This window comes from Ixodes scapularis, unplaced genomic scaffold (assembly GCF_016920785.2).
Source record: "Ixodes scapularis isolate PalLabHiFi unplaced genomic scaffold, ASM1692078v2 PGA_scaffold7__128_contigs__length_106722199, whole genome shotgun sequence".
Classification (NCBI taxonomy): domain Eukaryota; kingdom Metazoa; phylum Arthropoda; class Arachnida; order Ixodida; family Ixodidae; genus Ixodes; species Ixodes scapularis.
This window is the reverse complement of record NW_024609882.1, coordinates 57,334,541-57,352,866: the sequence shown is the minus strand read 5'-3', so window position 1 is coordinate 57,352,866 and position 18,326 is coordinate 57,334,541. Positions and strand designations below refer to the sequence as shown.

The 18,326-nt window shown below is 46.5% G+C and overlaps 1 protein-coding gene across 6 annotated transcripts in view; it reads left to right on the top strand.

The window, feature by feature from the left end:
* LOC8042751 overlaps positions 1-18,326 on the top strand; it is a 127,490-nt gene that overhangs the window by 99,963 nt on the left and 9,201 nt on the right. For 2 of the 6 annotated variants that reach the window (XM_029979516.2, XM_029979515.2), the window contains exons 4-5: positions 4,931-5,049; positions 5,821-5,955. The exons of 2 other annotated variants lie outside the window; for them this stretch is intronic. In XM_029979516.2, the coding sequence (XP_029835376.2) occupies positions 4,931-5,049; positions 5,821-5,840 (139 nt within the window). In that variant the 3' untranslated portion in view covers positions 5,841-5,955. Of the gene's footprint in view, positions 1-569; positions 686-1,845; positions 1,957-4,930; positions 5,050-5,820; positions 5,956-18,326 lie in introns of those variants that run through there. 2 more of the 6 variants (XM_040212321.1, XM_040212316.1) reach the window with 2 other exon arrangements.

Here is an 18,326-nt window from a genome sequence, read left to right as displayed (position 1 = left end):
TTTGCCTGATTTCTGTACCTTAAGTACCCACGGCTGGTTCGTTGTTGGTGATTTCTTTAATGCTATATCTGTAACTATTCCTATAGACGCAGAGTTTTTCGGATTTGTCCCAACCAGCCTTACCTCTTGCTCCGTAGAGCAAATCAATCGATCAACCGAACAATTAATCGGTCAATATTTTATTTTCACGAAAGAAAAGGGTGAAGGCCGCAATCCTAGTAAGCACGGCAAAGTAAGGACTGAGCCTCTCACAAAACGTCGACCACAGCAACGCTTTTCGTCGTGCAACTTCAATATTATGCTCATGCCAGAGTCACAACAGAGCGAGAAAAAGAAACAGTCGACACTGACAGACCCTGAACAGGTGCAGCGTGCATTCAAATGCATCCTTGGTAGGCCTGTAATCACTCGGTGCTCCTGAAATGAGCACGGCTCATTGCACGTGCATGCAACACGTGTTTAAAGTTGGTCGGTGTGGGTTGTTTCTGCCCATCGCACTTGAGGCACTAGGGCCTCCGAGCAAGCAGCCCACAATGTTCAGCCCTGCTCGCGTCTTCCTTGCCTCGTAGCAAGCGCGGCTATTGTGGTCTGGGTTTTCTTCCTGGACAAGACTGTTCCCTGGGCGGTGGAGGGAACCAGGACCACGACTTCATCACCAGCGACCACCTCCCCGGACGCAAGCGACGTACGTGAACTGTGACCTGGTCGCACGTCCATCTATATCACAACAGAACTCGGTTGCATAGGGTACAACAGGCAGCAGCAGTGGACGATGGAAAAGTGGACAGGTTATCCAGGGCCATTTGGCCTACACTCTGAAAAGGCTTTACGTGTTTACGTTCCTGCAGAGCGCGAAGACAGCAAAACGCAGCTAACTATAGAAGGATTCTGGCGAATGACAGGTGCGACATGTGTGGGGACAATGAGCGAATCAAACGTCCTGCTCATTGTCCCTTCACAAATAGCATTTTTCAGATCTAATCGTACTATCGTAAGCTTGACCATCCACTTCTTGTTGTTCGCGCTAATTCTGGGTCACATGGGTGGGCAGCTATCCCATTGCACTGCGAGATAGCCCAGCCGGTGGGAACTGTTCTACTGGCCACGCATGTAATCTTGCTGCCATACATGACCATGCATGTTATCTTGCTTGCTTGTTATCTTGTTATCAGCGGGCCGTAGAATGTTTTGGGCGGAGTGACGAAAACGGCTAGCGTTGATATGGAGCGAGGTTGACGGCGAGAAACCGCGAAGTGTCTCACTAACAGCGATTGTTGTAATATGGCTGTAATATTGTTGAAAAATATATGTAAATTTGGGTTTGCAGTGCCATAGTGGCAACCTCCTCATATGTATTCGTCAGGAAAACTGTCTTCCGCCCTTCTTCGCTGCGTGCACAATGTCTTCAAACGTTTTGCATATAATTATGTATCTTGTTTGCTGTATCTCTGTCCTAATTTACCAGCCATGCGTGTGATCGTGTGTTCCGTCGCTCTACGGCTGCTGTTGTTTTGTTGTTGTTTTTTTTTTTTTTTTTGTTTTTTAGAAACTTCTTACATAATCGTGACCTTCCTCGCGGTATGTAGGTTTTCTTCAAGGCAACCTTTTATATCGCGCTACGCTTTGATCGCCCTCAAGTTCTTGCACTTCATGCTTCGTAGACTCTTACCCGGTATTCCTATCTTATTTGCTGATGTCATGTCCTTGCCTCGTCTGCTGGCTTCTAAATGTCGCACTGTACGAAGAGATCATGTCTCCTGTCCCGCTTACCTGTCCCCGCGTCGACCATTCATCGGTACGTGTCTAGCGGACGTCATCAGCGTTTGCCCGAATTTCGTTTTCCAGGTTTTTCTGAGGGGGTGTAAACTCCCACAGACGTCCCAGTGAAGTACCGACACGACCCACTGACGACTTTCAAGATGGAGGGTCGTCGTATTTATTGAACTTGCCAGCATCGCCTTTTCGGCTTGAAATAAAGTTTCGGAGAATCCAAACCTCGTCTGAATTGCATTCCTCTTAGACGGTGTACCTGCATTTCAGCTGCCTGCTTTTGATTCACTTTGATTACGATGGCAATGTCGGTAGTTAATTTGTATTTATATTTTTTAAGATATGATATCTTCCTTTCACTCATGGGCGCAATTACAGCCCCGACAAAAACGCTAAAAACATTTTGCAGGGTGTATCGAGCGCTTATTGAAGCATGAACCCATAAGACCGCTAAAAAAACAAAACAAATCACGAGCAAGAAGCACGAACAAATAGCCACGCCCTGAGCATCTTAAGCTGTCACTGACTACAATAAAATATATAATATCGGCGCGTATAACATAACGAATCAAGGCACTTTTTAACATTATAAGTTCACTCTTCGACGTTTAGTTTCTCAAGTCTTTTCGGTTGCGGGCATACTAAAGCTGCCATCATTATCTGTAAATAGCATTTAACAAAAAAAAATCACTATAAATATAAATAACGGATGGTTTTCTTTGCCAGTTCTGCTACCTTTCTTTTTTATAAGCAAATAAAAAAAAAATATATATATATATATGTTAATTTAAAGATAGGCACAGCAACTGGAATTTCGCGTTGATTTTTTTATTCTGATCACTATTATCTTACGAAACGGTGAGCGTGGCCTCCTCATGATTGCCTCGCAACCAATGATAATGTGTCATTTGACGATTAGAACAAAACAAAAAAATTCCTAAGCAAGACGCGGGACCTTAAGAAGCGCCGACCGGCGTTTCTTAAGCTATCACTTACTATATCTACATAAATTTAAGCAGAGGCATTTATCTTCCCTCCCCTCTTCACAGGAACCCCATGATGGCTCTCAGCAGTAGTTGTTATTTCATGCTAAGGGCCGGTTCGTTCGCATATCTCAGCGCTACATGCAGCCCTGATTTGAACGTAACCATCGCCTCCTATATACTGACAAAGCCTGGCAGATCGCCACGAGAAGCCGCCTCCGAAATGGAAAAGGTGGAGCGGCAGACAAGGTACGAGAGGAGAGCCACGTGACTGGCGCCCCGCTGTGGCGAAACACCGAAACACACTTCTCCCGAGAGAACAAGTGTGTTTTGGGCCCTCGCCGCCGCGAAAGCTGTGCGCTGACGTCCAGGTTCCCCGAGAAACGACTCTTTGATGCCTGTGCTACGAGATCCTCGCGCTCCTAATCTGCGACCGGGCATTTATGGCTCCATCGTCGAAGTGTCAGGCTTTGTGAGTATAGAGGAGGCTAAGACGTAACTAATAACTGATGCAGCGCTGCATCAGCGCTCTATTGCTCCATAATACTATATCGCGAGGTCAGCGCAGCGTCGGCAACGTGAGCACAACTTCCAGCGCCGATTCATAGTGATGAAGTGTAGTGTGGTTCTGTATGTGTGTATGGGCCTCGAGAATCGCAGTAGGAATCACGCGCATACGAACTCGCATGCAGCGATCGAGCTGGATTGTTTCCTGTTACTGCATGGCGTATCTGCGTCTAACGAACGATTCGCACTACTTTCGTTAGTTTACAAAAGTACGACGAAATTGGGCGCGAGTTCCTATCCATACCTATCCATATCAAAGCTCCTCCAAAATCACAAGTCTCTTACCCTGCTGTTGTTTTGTTCTTTCTTTTCTTTGGTGTCTTTTCTTTTTTTCCTTTTGTTGTCCACCGAGCAGTGCAAACGTGTAGCAGGGCCTCGTCAGGCAGAGCTCTACCTTTTGCCTCGCTACTCTAGACATTGTTCCTCAACAAACAACGACAAAAAGAAGTTGTGATTTGGCAATACTTAGTGGAGTAACGTCTCTCCTCGTCAGAAATATTGCCAATGAAGGGTCGATAGCACTTTAGGGTGTTCTTAAAGAGCAGCATTTTGAAATGTCTCCGCGTCTGCAAATATATTCTACTAATACACGGTATTTACTTTTCTACTTAACCTCCGTGCCTGCTTAGCAGAGAGGGAGGGGGTACTTGAGGGCGCTTGCAGTCGTATAAATCAATGAATTTAGCTGTTTATATTTCTATATATTTTATTTCACTTTCTCAAGTGAAATTATATTTTCAGTGCCAATCTTGTTCCTTTCTAATCCGCTGCAACCTGGTTATTCTACATGGATGAAACAAGCCTATGCAGATTGGCAGTTGACATGTACGACACAATCTGGAGTTGAGCACTTTTTACGATCCCTTTGGCTTACACTAAGTTCAGAACAATGAGTTTCATACTATTTAAAAATAAATTTATGCGCTTTCACGGCGCGTGGCTGGACAGCGTCATCAAACTAAAATCAAACAAAAATTGCAACAAGATCGCTGCACGTTATTTAAAAAAAAAAAAAAAGAAAACGTACCTATCGCGCGTAAACAGCAAATATGATTTAGCTGAAATCAGTTTTGCGACTTCCGTACAATAAATTTACACAGTTTGTCTTAAAAAAAACTGCTCGACGATTACAGGACGTGATGCGTTTAGACAGAGGCACCTGTGCACCAATTCAGTTTCCCTATGCACCACTTCAGTTTCCCTATGCACCACTTCAGTTTCCCCGCCAAATTTAGCGGGGAAACTGAATTGGTGCATAGGTCACCTGATGCCAATCTCTCTGCTAAATTTAGAGGGGAACCTGGATTTGTCTGTAGATCCTGTACGTCAGGTCAAGTGACATTAATTTCCCTGCCAAATTTAGCAGGGAAGCTCCTCATTTGCGCTCACGCCGTCGCGAAACCGGGGGGACGGGCCACTAACAGCTACCGCTATAAAAGATGTGTGACACAGTTAATCGCGGGAGAGTCAGCAATAAGCCCGTCGCAAGAAATTCGACCATGGCGACGCTTTTTTGTCGTTCAACGTCACCAGTCATATCCTTAGTGTTTGATACTCTAACCAAAGGAACAAAGATTATAGACTCTGCCCGCGTGTTTCTTGCCTTGTAGCAAGCGCGCGTGTGGCCCGGGCCTTCTTCCTGGACAAGACTGTGCCCCGGGTAACATCGCCGGAGGCGGCCAGGACCACGACTTCATCATCGGAGACACCCTGCCTGGTCGCAGGCGACGTACGTGAGATGTGGCCTGGTCGTGCGTCCGTCTTTGTCCCCACAATTTGGAACTCGGTAGGATAGGTTGTAATAGGCGACAGCAGGGGATGGTGAAGAGATAGAAAAATTATCCAGGGCCATTTGGTCTAGCACTTGCCAGCAGGCTGCAAGATCAAGCATCGTCACGAGAGTTTTCTAGCGCCGTGACCCGGGAACTCTTGCATAACAAGACACATTCTTATCCTTAAAAACTGTGAAATAAGCATGGGAGTCCTTCCGGAAGACGTAGTGGTAAATACCCTAGTGTTATTCATCTTCCTCTGTTCAAACCCTTATAAAGGCACGTTGTCGTCGACATATTTTTATAGAAAGTATAGGCGCTATCTGGCTGTGATGCTCACATTGTCATACCGTCATCCTGTCAACGTACGTTTGTAGATTCTGTCCTCATTCAGAAGCGATACCTGTCACCGTCTCCTTCGTTGTACGGTTGCTGTCCTGGAAAAATCCTGCGTCCTTCGTCGTATGTCTGTCCACTTCAAGATAACCTCTTATATTGTGCTACGCATCGATTGTCCTTGGATCCTTACGCTTCGTGCTTGATGATCATCTAATTTGTGTCCTAATCCGCTTCGCTAAGAACACATCCTAGTCCTGTCTGCTGTTGTCCAAATGCCACGTTCTACGAAGATACCGTGTCTTTGTCCTGCTTACCTGTCCTCGCGTCGATCATCCAAGCGTGCGTTTCTACCAGGCGTCATCAGCGCTTGTCCGAACTTTGTTTTCCAGGTTTTTCTGATCGGATTTAAAGCTTCTCAGGCGTCCCGATGCAGTACTGACAGAACCCCCCTGGCGACAACCAACGTTGAGAGTCGCCTAATCAGTGAACCTGCCAGAATCGCCAACTCCCGCTTCAAATAAAGTTTCGGGGAATGCAAACCCCGTCTGAATTACTTGCCTCCTCTCCTGTATATACCATTCCAAGAGTCGCCGCCTGCACGCCTGTATCTTTGATAACTATAGGCTGTGCACGCGTTCAGAACATGCGCAGCAGCTCTCTTCTGTGGATTGCCAGACGTTGTGCGTGCATCCACGGCCCAGTGACTCGACATTTTCCACTTGCGTCTATGTTGTGCTTCTCAGCTGCGTGGTCAGTTTGAGTGTAGACAAAGTTTTGCGTTCGTAGCGTTTTGGTTAACTTAAAGTTCGATGCAGTAAATCAACATTTGTTTTCTTGAAGACATTACAATCGACGTTGATGTGTACATATATTGCATGGGTGCGGCTGCAGAACCGAAGAACGACAAAAACGAGTATAGTCACCGATGGCTCAAGAAAAGGGGGGGGCCGGGGGGGGGGGGGGGGGGGGCTGCATTTCTTAAGCCACCAAGCATTATATTACTGCTCCTAAGCCCAATGAGATTTCAGTATTAAGTAACAAAAATGTTGAGACATCAATTGCAAAGCAAGAAGCATGAACACAAGAAGAAACACCCTGCGCTGCTTCAACTATTGCTGCTGACTATAATGAAACATTACCGTAACGGCATATACAAAACATAAATTCAGGCAGTTCTGATCATAATAAGCACTTCAACCTCCAACGTTTTATTCCTCGAGTCTTTTTTTTTTTTCCTCAAGATTAGAAAATTATACCGTGAAACAGCGGAACGAAACTGAAAGACGAGTAGAAGTAGTGTACGGGACGAGCGTTGACTAAGAACTGGACGTTTGTTGAAGAAACACACTAAAAACCAGCTACAGCACCATTAAAAAAAACTGTATCAACAAGATAACAACCTCAAGCAAAGGCGAGGAAATGACAAGTTAAATGACAAAGGGGTAGCACTTGAACCTCGAGTCATTGCAAACTAAGCAAACTCGATTTATTGTTTAATGCAGATAAACAGATGTCTGAGTGAAGCAGTTTTGTGTACTTGCTTTATTATTCCAAATGCCTCGATAATTTCGCTTGCCGTTTTATTAATCCCCCTGCCAATGATTTGAATGTTACTACAGTTACAAGTGCAACGACAATCCGCCACGTGTAAAGTGCCTCCATGATGTTCATTTTAACGACAAATCATGCTCGCTCGTTCTTTCATTGATAAAAGAGCACGCGAATTGCTCGAGGCCTCTGAAAGAATCAAAGCAGGTACAAATAACTGCGCCAGCCAGACATCTGTTTATCTGCTGTTTATCTGAATGTTTGAATTTGTTTGATAGTGGTTGTTGTGACTGGTTTTTATGTTCTTCAGTAAGCTTTCAATTGCCAGTCAGCGCTCGTCTCATCCAGTTGTTCTACTCGTCTTTGCGTTGTTTTGTGTTTTTTGTTGTTTTTTGCGCTGTTTTTGCTATAGTCATACACCAGCTCGCCTGCCCCCCCCCCCCCCCCCCCCCCCCCCATTGCCACCTTAATAAAACGAATTACCGTTATTATTTCTATTTGTAGCAGCTGCTGTGCCGATATGCAGTTACTATAACCACTGACAGTTTAAGAAACGCGGTGCGTAGCCTATTATGATCGCGCCACTTCCTTCGTGATTCGTACTAAGGCGTTCTTACCGCCTAATGCTCTAATCTCATTGACTGCGATGGCATAATAAAATGTTTTGACTAGCCACGCTCTCCGTTTTTTAAGCTCTCGGTGACTATAGCGCACTGAAGGCGGTGAAGTGGAACGTGCATATTCACACAAAAGGCGAAGTACATGTAGCGAGTTTCACGATCATGCAATGTATACGAGATATCATTACAAAATAAACAGCGAAAAGATTGTTAAAGTTTTGGTAACTTTGCGTCTTAGGGAAGGCGTTCGAATTTTTTCAGCGGTGAAAGCACAAATCAGGATTTCGCGTCGATGGTACATGTAGTGTTGATTGCACAAGTAGTTGTTGATTGTACTAGTAGGGTTCAAATTGTACACGTTGATTGTACAAGTACTGGTCCAAATAATACAAGTCAATTGTACAAATAGTGGTTCACATTGAACAGCGCTGAGTCGTTCATAATTTCGGCAGTGCCAAAATCCACGACATACCCGCTTTCTTCGCAATGCTAAGGCTAGCGATGACGCTACACTATTCAATTGGAACCAAGCTTTACGCGCCTTCTATTAGTAGAAAAAATCTAATCTGGGTCATTCATCTCTTCCCCCGACTTCGCAGCTTACCACGATGGCTGTCACCTGTCGTTGTCATCTTTAATAAAAAAAATAGCGGATGCATATAAAAAAAAAAAAAAAAACCTCGCAAGTGGCGATCGGACTGGCCTGCTTCCAGCAGTTCCATCTTTCAGCAGACATTTCGAACTACACTTAGTTCCACTAATAAACTCACCACAGCCGAGGCTAAGGTTCGACGGAGCCAATCAGGCCTATCCAAAAGCGAATAATCGTTTATGGACCCCCACACCCTCAAGCAGTCTTTGACGGCTTTTCTTTTTCCTGGGGAAACAACGAACACTATGTTGGAAAATACACGAATCGAATTAATTGAATGGCGTTCGCCTTCTTCCTGCGTTTGCTTGGCCCGGACAAACCAATCACGCGATGTAGATGCCTTATGATCGGGCGATTTGTCTGCGCGATTGGTTTAGCCAGCGACAGGAAACGCACAAAACGACGAGCGTCGTGACGACGCTCTATAGAAGATGCTTGACTGCACCGGACGGCAGCGTCGGCTGGTGTTGAACTCGATGAAAACGGAGCGTACCTTTGTTAGTTTACAAAAATAACAGGAAACAATGAGCCTATACACACACCGCATACTCTAAGCACTGCCTAACCGTCATAAGAAGTAAGTTGAAGCAACACAAAAGTAAATAAACACACCGAAGACACTTAAAGGGGTCATGAAACACTTTTCCAACTTTTTCCTGTTTCGCTTTCCTCCTCAACTCATAAATCGCGCATTCCACCAAACAGTTCAAGAAGACGAAAAGAGGAAAGGCCCCTCTCGCTCGGAACCTGGTTTGTGTACCCGGAGAGAGCCATTGTCCCCCTAGAAGATTAGCCCGTCGCTCAAAACTCGGACAAAAGTTTCTTTCCCTACCCCGTTCAACCCTAAGCTGACAGTGCTGTGGAAGCTACGTGCTCCTTGACGCTAGCCACACTTTTGCCATGTGAGCGTGGCAAATGTGGCTGCAGAGAATGAGGTAAGTTGATGAAACGGAGGCGGCTGATTGGTCCGGCAAGCGCGTAGCTTCCACCACAATGTCAGCTTAGGGGTGAAGGGATTAAATGAGGTCCGGCTTCGTGTGACGTCAGTTTGGACCCGACGACGCGCTTTTGGGACCGCGGATGTATCGCAGTGAAAAGGCGGAGAGGTTACGAAGGGGAGGAGGTACGAAATAGTCCGCTGTGTTTTCAAATTTTCGCACTGAAAGTCAGGCTTTTGACTTTCTACCTTTTTTCTTTTGGTCCACTGAACGACGTGCTATTAGTAAAATCCCAATCTAAAATGATTTATCCCAAGCCAAAAATTGTTTCATGGGCCCTTTAACAGTGCTTACGTGTAGGAATGTGAAAGCATTAACGTTCCGCGGGTGAAATATTTTCGAGTAATGTTTCTACACGCATTAAAGTTTTCTCTGTCGGTATTGTATTCGGCGTGTGTGTTTTGCGTATTCGTTGGCCTGCTTCCTCGGCTGTGGCGTATTTGCGTGAGCGGCCACGTTTGCCTGAAGGGAGCCGCCGTTGATGTAGACGCTGCTGCCGATGTCGACGCCGTATATGTACACGCGGTAGCCTCACAGCCCAGCGCACGAAGCACGCAACGAGCACAGATGAGGTCCGAAGCGCAAATGACAAGCCGGCGGCAGCGCGCCATGTCTTCCTTTTGCACACGGCCCTCCGGCGGTGACCTCGGGCTCCCCCATTGCGCAGGCGCGGTGCACCCGACGGTTTCACGGCTTCCGTGACGATGCATATGCGTTGCTGTGCTTTTCTTTGGGTTTTATTTCTCAGGCGCGTCCGCTTTGACCTTGAGTGGTGTGTGCTTCATGACGTATTTTTATGGCCATCTTTCGGACACAACGCCGAAGCCGCCTTTTTCAGTGATGGGACAGGTAAGGCTTTCGCCTTAATAACGTCCCTTCGTGGAAAAAACAAAATAGCAACTCCCGCAGGGGCCAGCACACGCAACGAAAGTGACCTCATAGTCCCCTCTCTGCGCTTAAGATGACCGTAAAATGTGTGGTTTTGAGCCAAAGGAGCATAAAGACAGGTTTTTCATCTCCACAAGTGAAAGCTACGTGCGTTTTAGACCAATTAATTGCTTACTTTTTGCACCAGACCCCACTGTGGAGATGAAGAGCCTGTCTTTATTCTTCCTTTCCCGGGGACCACACATGTCACTGTCATCTTAAGCGTGAATGGGGGACTATGACGTCCATTTCGTTGCGTGTGCTCGCGCACACCGGCGACTCGTAGAAATATCTTATTATAGACACTGAAATTTTTGGTTCGGCATCTCTTTAACGCGTCGGAACGAAAAGGCGGGCACGGCAATTATCAGGCAACATAAGGAAAGCTTAGGAAACTAGCGAGGACGAGGCATCTGAGCACGCGCCGCCATTGGTTCGGCTTGGGGAGAAACGAAAAAAAGTTCTAAAGCCCCACCACTTCACGTGAAGAAGGAGGACCAGCGAAGCTGTTATCTTTAAGACGTCCAGGACGATGCCTGGAGGACGACATCTAGGACGACCTCAAGTATGACTTCTAGGACGACCTCGAGGACGATGCCTAGAGATGATAACAAGGGATCAGGACCTCACTATCTAATAATGCCAAGGAAGGCTGACTCGCGCTGGTTTCCCCCTTTTTCTATTTTTACGTATTCATACTTGCCACGACCAGCGGTTAGTTTTCTGTCGACATGTGAGGACGCATCTTTTCCCAGACCCTAGCGTATAACAGCTTCGCTGTAAAACTATGTCGAAGCATTGGGAGGGTAAACAGACGCACGAGGTACGCGAGGAGCGGACGAACATGTCCGCCCTTAACACTTTTGCTACCAGCCACTCTTTCAGAGTTAGTCTGGCCAAAGTAGGGGTCAAATAGCTCGTTAGGGCGCCAGACTGACAACTGTAGGTGCACCATAACAAGGTGCGTCTACCAGACGACCTACGCGCAGCAAGATGACGGGGCCCAGGAGCCATGCGAACGATCATACGACATGCAAGCTCGTCTTTTATTCGCGCAGCTCATGCATTTGTTTACCCCCGAATGTGGCCACGTGCTCTTGTTTCCACTCAATCTCAAAATGGGCGCGCGCGTGGCTGAGTTATTATGGAGCTCTCAGTGCGACTTAGATATCTATGTTTCCCGTTCATTGGCGTGCCACCCCCCCCCCCCCCCTCCCTCCCTCCCGCTCTTGCGTTCCGAGGCGCCAGAGATGCGTCTTGGAGCACTTGCATTCCGCATCGAAACGGTAGCTTAGCTAACACGGCGGGGCAATTCTTCATATGTTATACTTTATATTTATTTTTATACTCCCGGAGCCTAGAGGGCTGGATCAAGAAGATTACTCCGGGTAGCGAGTGGATGAAAAGATTAGAAATCTAAACCCAGTTCATTTCCGAATTCTCAGGTTCGCGCGACTCGTGCTCTAGCCTTTTTTTTTTTTTTTTTTTTTTTATTTGAAGGGAAAAACGGAAGAACACGTAGTATTCTCGAAAACATGCTTCTACGCGTAAAGCTTCGCTATCAAAGATGGAACCAGGAAAGGTTCGCTAAACCTAGACTTGGACGTAAATATTGGAAGCTTTAAACCGCTCGCGCCCTCTTTTACTGGCAGGACACGTAGAAACTGAACCACTGCACGTGCTGACCAAATTGAACACGAGAGCGAAGACAACAAATGTCATTTTAAGATAACCCATCCGAAGCCTTGGGCAAAACAGTGGCGTCACAGTGCGGCACCTAACAGAAGTACTTCGAATAGACATCGTGTATAGCAGCCGACCTTAGTTTCCAATCGATATCGGCTAGCCTGGGTACAACCCTGTAGAAAACGTTCAGAACCACAGTCGGCACTTTTCTTTACGCGCAAGAGCCGGAAATTGACAACAAATCCCCTCTTTGATCTGGTGAAAACCGCCGCGATTATAGGAATCTTAGCACGTCTACTCTATGCGCGCCCACGAGCGAAAAGCAGTCTGTTGCAAAGAGGAGCGAAAAATACTTCTCCAGTAGATTTTACCACTTAGTGACACTAATGAATTTCGTCTCTTTACTAATTACCGGACCGCCGAACACACTAACGCTTCGTAGAGGTATGTTGCACCGCAGATAAACGATAGAAAACATGGCGGTGTTTTGCCGTCGTTGTCGCCTAGAATATTGCGGAAATAGGATTGAATCCGAGCTCAGAGAGAATCCTGCGCGTCCAATTACGTGAGAACACGTACATGGCAGCGTTGGACATGAATACGTTTTCGAATGTTAGGGTGCCAGTCTTTTACGCCGGACCGAGATCGAGTGTCCACGCCGACGCGCAGACGCTACAGTTGGCGTAGCCGCCAATTCCCTATATGTCGCACGTTCCCAATGTGGATCGCAAGATCTTCTGCTCCTTGAGCAGGGGTTTCGGTGACGTCAGGACGCCGAGCTCTCATTGGTTCCCTATGGAAGGATAGTGGGTAGACCTGAAGGCAGTTAGCATTGAGGTCTAGCCACTATCCCTCCGTCAGAGCCAACCGGAGCTCGCTGGCTGTTGGGAGTGACTATAACATGAAGTAGCCGACACGTGCATAAAACGAACTTTACTCTTTTTTATCATTGCAACAGACCAAGAACTTCATTGAATTAAACTAAGGGGAAGACAATTTACGATTGCTGAGTCAAAAATAAAAGGCCTGCGAACTTACGAAGAGGGAAGACATTTTGCTTTAAACTGGAAAGATAAAATAGTTGGTGCTTGATTATTTAAACAATATGCGCCGTAAAAGAGGGACAAAAAAAGAAGCACAACACGAAGGGCTATATTTTCAATTGAATATATACTGAAATAAGCGAGAATATTTATAAACTCCATCAGGTTACTCGCGTAGGAATTCAAATTTCTTATTGGGTATGTAACTCACAGTCGACTTATACAACAGCTGTCAGTTAAAGTTAGAGTTTCGTGTTGCGTCCCTCTCCTTTTCTCCTTGTTTTACGGCCTATGCTGTTTAAAGGATAATTACTATTGCGCAAACCCCCCCCCCCCTATCACTACTGCACATTCCAATAAAGGCTGCTACCATGTAAACACGGAAGGCATCTCTTAACAGCCAGGTCACAGTGCTTGAGGTGCCCTTTCAGCTTCACGGCTGATGGAGGAATCGCTCAGACCGGGTAATGCACCTATTAAACACTGCGTTTCGCCATACGTCGGAGCAAGGTCAAATACTATAGTAACTGATGGGCTGAGAACGGCCGAAAGTAGCATATTTTGAACGTTCGGCCTTCAGCACACACTCCATGCCTACCGCCGTGCTTTGGCTGTGCGCTTGCGCTCGAGATGCACAGAACGCCGAAGCACTTCCGAAGATATCAAGGCTATGTTACACTCCGACGTTGAGCGTAACAAACGTGGCGCAGCGCAGCGCACACAGATACAAATTGGTTGCAAATATTGTGTTCCCAATTTCTGGCCAACGAAAGGCGCACGTTCTGCACTATGCGAAGCGCAAGTTCGTCTGCTTTTTGCACAAGGGTGGCGTTCATGTCAAAACGCCGAGCTTCTATTGGCTAATCTAAAGAAATAGTGGGTACACCTCGGGGCATCTAGCCTAGAGGTATACTCGCTCTCCTTTCAGTCAAAGCCAATCAGAGCTCGGCGTCGCTCTTACGTCACAGAAACCCCTGAGCAAGAAGCAGACGACTTGCTTTACGGATACGCTGCGTTCGCTGAACTCAACGTCGGAGCATAACAGAGCCTCGAAGACAGCGCTGCGAGAGGGACAACTGAAGCTCTTTCCTGCCGTCCTCACCTCGTCGGTGGCCACAGAGGAGACAGAAACACAAACGGGCAGACCGGGAACACCAAGTCACGGCATATGACTGTTTCTGAATGGTATTTGCGGGTGATGACATACGACCGAAAGGTGACAAGCACCGTGACGTCGCGCTTATGATGCCGAATGACTGGGCCCATCAGACTCTTGCGTCGCTTGCCTAGTCAGTGACAGTTTGAGAAACGTAGGGTGTGGAAAGTGCCAAGCATTTTGTCATTGCTGCTCAGACCGTGAGGTTCTGCCATCAGCCGATACGAACGCAGAACAAAAGCAAAACGTGTGAACATAATAGGGCCACGTGACTCATGGGCTGTGACAGCGCCAAGATGTTTCGGTGGCGCCCTGTTACGGCCTCCGTTCGAGACGTCAAGAGCAGGATGTGTCTCGCCGTGATTGGTAGGATTTTCCTAAGCGTGAACCGTCGATAGGGCATGTATCATTGATATAAAGAAAGGTGTGGTATGGCCAACTGCAAATGCCGGCCACAGCGACGGTTTTGGTCACACAAGCCGCTAATAGAAGAACAAGGCGTCTATATGTTGCCCCCAAACCTTGTGAAGCGTCCAAAGTGACAACGCATCAACGCTGACTGACAGTGTCTCGAACGCGTCTCCGACTGGTTTGTTTCCCGCGTTCTCTGTTGCGGTCCCTTGAGTCGCACCTCATGACGTCACATTTCTAGCATGATTTGGTCTGCCGCGATCTTGCCAGTGACACAGCAGTAAAAAATAGATATATGGCAGGCGTTCGTTCCGCCGTAGGGCCCTCTTCAGCTTTAGAGTTCACGGAAACTTCAGAAGCCACGAGTTAAGACGCCGCGGTGACAGCGTACACCTGCTTTCGCTCGTACTCTTTTGCCGGAAAATCTACAACCAACCACCAGGATTCCGAGATCTGACAGCATGGCACGGTAGCTCCTGCGACTGAACTTTTGTGTCTTTCGGTACAACTTTCCTACTTTCAATGCGTTAAGGTATGGGGCTCTAAACGCACCAGTCAAAGACGCGACAAGGTAGTCGTGCGGCTGGATATTCTACGTCATGTACCGGAGGCCAGTGAGGAACACAGTTTGGAGGTGAGCACCGCGTCAACATTCAGCTGGCACTCGTGTTCTCATTGACCGAACACGGCCCCAGCTGAACGCTGAGGCAGAATTCGGCTCGAATCTGTGTTCTGCCCCTTTCCTTCGTTGGGTGACGTAGAATCTCCAGGACTTCGGGCTGTTTCCTAAGAGGTGCTTACCGGACGCAGCTGCCAAAAGCTTCGACATATAAACGTGGATGCCGAGATCCAGAAAGAGAGGACGGTGCACTGCCACGCGTCATTTATCTATTGTCGCAACCAGTAACTACTTTATATTATAGATATTATTTCTCCCTAAACGCCATGATAATTCTTAAAGATATGTAAAGAGATTGAAGATACATTAAACAAAAGTTTGAAAATAAGACGGGTAGGAAGGAAAGTTTGTAAATTGCAATAACATTAAAGCACCGAAGCACATCACCAATGAGGTACAAATCTACCACACTATCGAGTAAATTTTATTTTGAAAAACAAAAACAAACTACACGCGCCCAATACGTTTTATAATTCTGGCGAAATAAAAGCGAATTTCTATTGTGAAAAGCGGAATGGCGCAGTGTGTCGAAAACTGGTGCAGTTCTCGTCACCCTGCGCCTTGATGGAGGAAGCCTCAAAACTATCTCATTCTGTTCTGCCTTTTATATCGAATGAGCAGTTTCGTTCGATCTCATTCAGTTACAAAATGGCTCGTATCCCAGTGAATGGCTCAATGGCCGCATTGGGACCACTCGTTGATAGTGCGTGCTCACGCGCGCCGTCATTCATACATCGTACCCATTTGTGCAATATGTATAGGCGCCCCTTCACAATGTTGTTGGTACTTGGCAACTGCAGACGTGGCACATCGTACGTATTTGTAGGATATGCCATGTTTTCTCGTTAGACGCGTCACCCTTGTTCGTTTCGCTATTTGTTCGCGGTAAGATGTCAGAGTCACTGGTAACAAAGAAACGCAAGGCGTCTAACGTCCCGAGCACCTTACTGGCGCATCGCAGTCAATGGTATTGAGGCATTAGCCGATGAGAATACCGAAGGACGTATCACGAAAACGACTGGAACGTCAATAGTATGAGTAAAAACGTTTTCAGTTTGCGAGTGCAAGTGATGCGCGTCAACTTCCCGTTTTTTTCTTGCGAGAGAAAACTGCGCCTTCGTTGGATCTTTCCCTTTCTGGGTTCAACGCGAGGCCGTCGGCAACCTCTACGAGAAAGCCGCTTTCCATAAGCCGCAGTCGCACTGGTCTTGCGTACATCATGAACAAAAGACACAATGTTCGCTGCAGAAAACATGACAGGAATGTACGCTGACACACCGCGAGCCTCTTTGAAGCGTGTCTTTATGCATACAATCGTATGTATATGCTTCCAAGATGTCTGCAGGCAGCTTTTTGCAAGACCAGCGTGACAGCCCAAGCAGCACATAGTTGGCCAATCATTGGCCAATGGCTGGAAATGGTCTTTTGGCCAGTGGCCAGACAGTCTCAGAAACTGGCCGATGACTGACCTTTCTTTGGCCATTGCCCAATGGCCAGTGGCCATCAGCCATCGCCCAAGTATTGACCAATGAATGGTAACTCTTTGGCCACTGGCCAAAAGACCATCACCAGCCATTGGCCATTGCTTGGCCAAAATCCGTGCTGCTTGGGAGGATGGTGGTACGAGGCAGAGACACGGCCCAGGCACTGTCTGCAGGCTGTCTTTCGTATAATGTGCTAGCAGTGCGACCACGGCATTTAGCTGCTCATTAGCTTTAATAAAGCTGGAGTCGGCAATATGATGGCACGATTCATCAAACTCGGCCTCTATCGAGGACGAGGCTAATTTTTTTTTTTTTTTACACATTTGGCGTGCGTCACTTCTTCTAATCTTGCGAACCAAGTTTGCATCAAATGTGTGATGGATGTCTCGGCAAGCAACGTTCTTTATAATGAAGGCATGAACACAGGGAAACTTCGGCTCCTGGATTAAACTTCAAATTTTGTGAAGAGATCATTGCGCTCAACTACGAAGTAAGGGCTAAGAAAGGGGACTGCAAAAGTAGCTCAATGTTTCGGTCTGCATTTTTGCTTTAAAACAGCGTTAGTTGTCCTGGCCGAGTGAGACTAGGCCCTAACCAGAAAAGAAGAGCGTTCAATTCTAATTTTTTTCAGCAAAATTGTAAAGTCGCAAACAAGCAAGGAGTCGATTCCTTTCTCGTATCTCTAAATCATAAGCTAAACTTAAATCATTATATTGATTCGCAAATCAATATTATTATTAAAAATGTAATCCGTTTTTTTGCATCTGAAAAAAAAGTTATTTAGTTTTCTAAAGGTGTTGCTTTTTAAGCGCACGTAAATTTTAAGCTGAAATATTTTAGTAAAATGTTCAAGAAGTCCCTGTTTTAGGAAATGGATAGTTTTTCTCTTTCTTCTTTAGATATTAACACGAAGTTCGAAAAAATTATTGGCTCGTTCCAAAACTCTAAAACTTTAAACTAAAAAAAAAAACCACGTCGATTACATTTTTGAATATGTTTAGATACCCAAAGAACAATTTCAAAATTCTTAGTACACTGATGAGTCATGCGAAAAAGCTTTGAGGCAAGTTTCCAGATAATGATCGCTGTGCTTGCGTCTCTTTTCTGCAAAGCATAACACGAATCTGACAAACACTGGCCGTACCAGTGACAAAAGACAAATTGAAGGTTTCTTCACCCTCTCTCTGACCTGGATGCTCCCATCTGCTATAATCTGTTTCACCTTACATTGAACCGTCGCGGACATGCGAGCCATCCCAGCCAGTCCTGTGCATTGAGCGTACCACGTGACTTCGCGCCCAGGACGTCGCTGCACCACTCCGGAAGGTCACGTGACACTTACGCGGTGAAGGCTTAACTCCGACCGCTCTTAGCGTCCCCTGCAGTATCGATAAGGTTAAACAAAGTATAGTAGAGCTGCAGCTCCAAGAGCCCACGGCGCTACGTAAGTCTTGGCGTTATTGTCCTGCTGGTGGTGGTGCATGGGGGTTACGGTGATGGTCATGGTGGTGGTTCAGTTAGTTTTTACGGTGGTGGATCCGGTAGAAGTGAAGGTGGTGGTTGTTGCTATAACCTAGATTGTGAAATTATTTTCTTTTTTGTAAAACCTTTGTGTTTTTTTTTTCTTATCAAGCAAACTACACATGAGATCTTAGCGTGGCCTTGTCTTGACATTTCACTTGTCAGTTGGG